This window comes from Penaeus monodon, chromosome 26, assembly GCF_015228065.2.
Source record: "Penaeus monodon isolate SGIC_2016 chromosome 26, NSTDA_Pmon_1, whole genome shotgun sequence".
Lineage (NCBI taxonomy): Eukaryota > Metazoa > Arthropoda > Malacostraca > Decapoda > Penaeidae > Penaeus > Penaeus monodon.
The window spans coordinates 32,040,669-32,042,045 of record NC_051411.1 but is presented as its reverse complement, the minus strand read 5'-3'; the positions used below and the strand labels follow the sequence as shown (position 1 = coordinate 32,042,045).

General features: G+C 41.8%; 1 protein-coding gene across 1 annotated transcript; it reads left to right on the top strand.

Annotated features, from left to right (window-relative positions):
- The first annotated feature begins 118 nt into the window (after window positions 1-118).
- LOC119589656 lies at window positions 119-710 on the top strand. The gene is made up of 2 exons (XM_037938252.1): window positions 119-266; window positions 367-710. Exons 1-2 carry the CDS (start codon window positions 119-121, stop codon window positions 708-710), a joined length of 492 nt encoding a protein of 163 aa, XP_037794180.1.
- The last annotated feature ends 667 nt before the right edge of the window (window positions 711-1,377 follow it).

The following is a 1,377-nucleotide window of genomic DNA, read 5'->3' as shown; positions in this document are numbered from 1 at the left end:
CTAATATCATATAAAGACTCTGAAAGAGATAATTGCATAACTCAAAATGCCAAGGAAAGGAATAGGTAAAGGACAGGGAAAGGGAAAACAGGTGCTGACTGAAAAGAATATAGAGAATATGGTTTATAGTGGTTTCTCAGATGCAATTGCACTTTGTAATTACAGTGATGATAAAGATATAATAGAGGTAGAGGTAATGTATGCCAGCGACAAAGACAGAGAATACATTCCGCATATTGATGAAGAATCCGGTGATGATGACGAAGGTGTGAGCTTTAGAAAATTGAGGCATACGGATGGTCTTCTACTGCAGGCATGGGAACGCCGTCCCATGCCTGCATAGATCCCTGCTCTCTGTCACAAGAGATGAGAGAAAGGTAACAGATAAGTTTGCAGCCACCAGAAACATCTTTGATATATTCAATGGAAATTGTCAAAAATTAAACTCTCGAGGCGAGACTCTAACAGTGGATGAACAACTCTTGAGACCCAGGGTCAATTACCCCTTCAGAGTGTATATACCTAGTAAACCTGTAAATTATGGTCTGATACTGATTATGGTTTGTGACAACCGCTCTAAGTACATGCTGAATGCAGCTCCATGCCTAGGGAAGGAACAGTCGAGGCCTGTTGGTAACATGACACTGGGCCACTACTACACCAAACACCTCAGGTCCTTATCACCATACGAACCGAAGCGGGGCAACTGATAACTGGTTCACGCCTGTGCCCCTTGTGACCGACCTGCATGACAACTGTGGGATGACACTTGTGGGAACCATCAGGGCTAACAAAAAAGAAGTGCCAGCTGAATGAAAGAAATGGAAAACCGTGAGCTGGGTTCAAGTGCATTCTTCTTCACCAAGACACTTAGTCTAGTGTCTTATGATCCTTCCACATTAAAGAAGTCATTGCTCTCGCTTTCTTCATTGCACTCAAAGCCAACACTAGGAAACCAAGAACATAGTTGCCTTTAACAATTCAACAAAGTGTGGAGTAGATGCCTATGACCAAATGTGTGCCTTTTATTCATGTGGCGAGCTGCCAGTCGATGGCCTATATGCATGTTTTATGGAATAATAAATATTGCAGTGATAAACTCGTGGGTCATCCACATTGAGAACTCAGAAGCATCTGGCGGCAAACCCGTGATTAGAAAAAAATACATGCAGGAAGTTACAAAACCATTCACCAAACCCTGGGCACAGCAAAGGTTAGACACTCCATGTTTATCCTTCTCCCTGAGGAGATTTCTGTAACGTGATTTGAGTTCGATTTTCTATGTGTGGGTAGTGAGAAGATGCTCTAGGTAAGTAAATGAAACTAAAGCTTATATCTATTTATTATCGTTATATCTCGTATTAGTGCATGTCATAT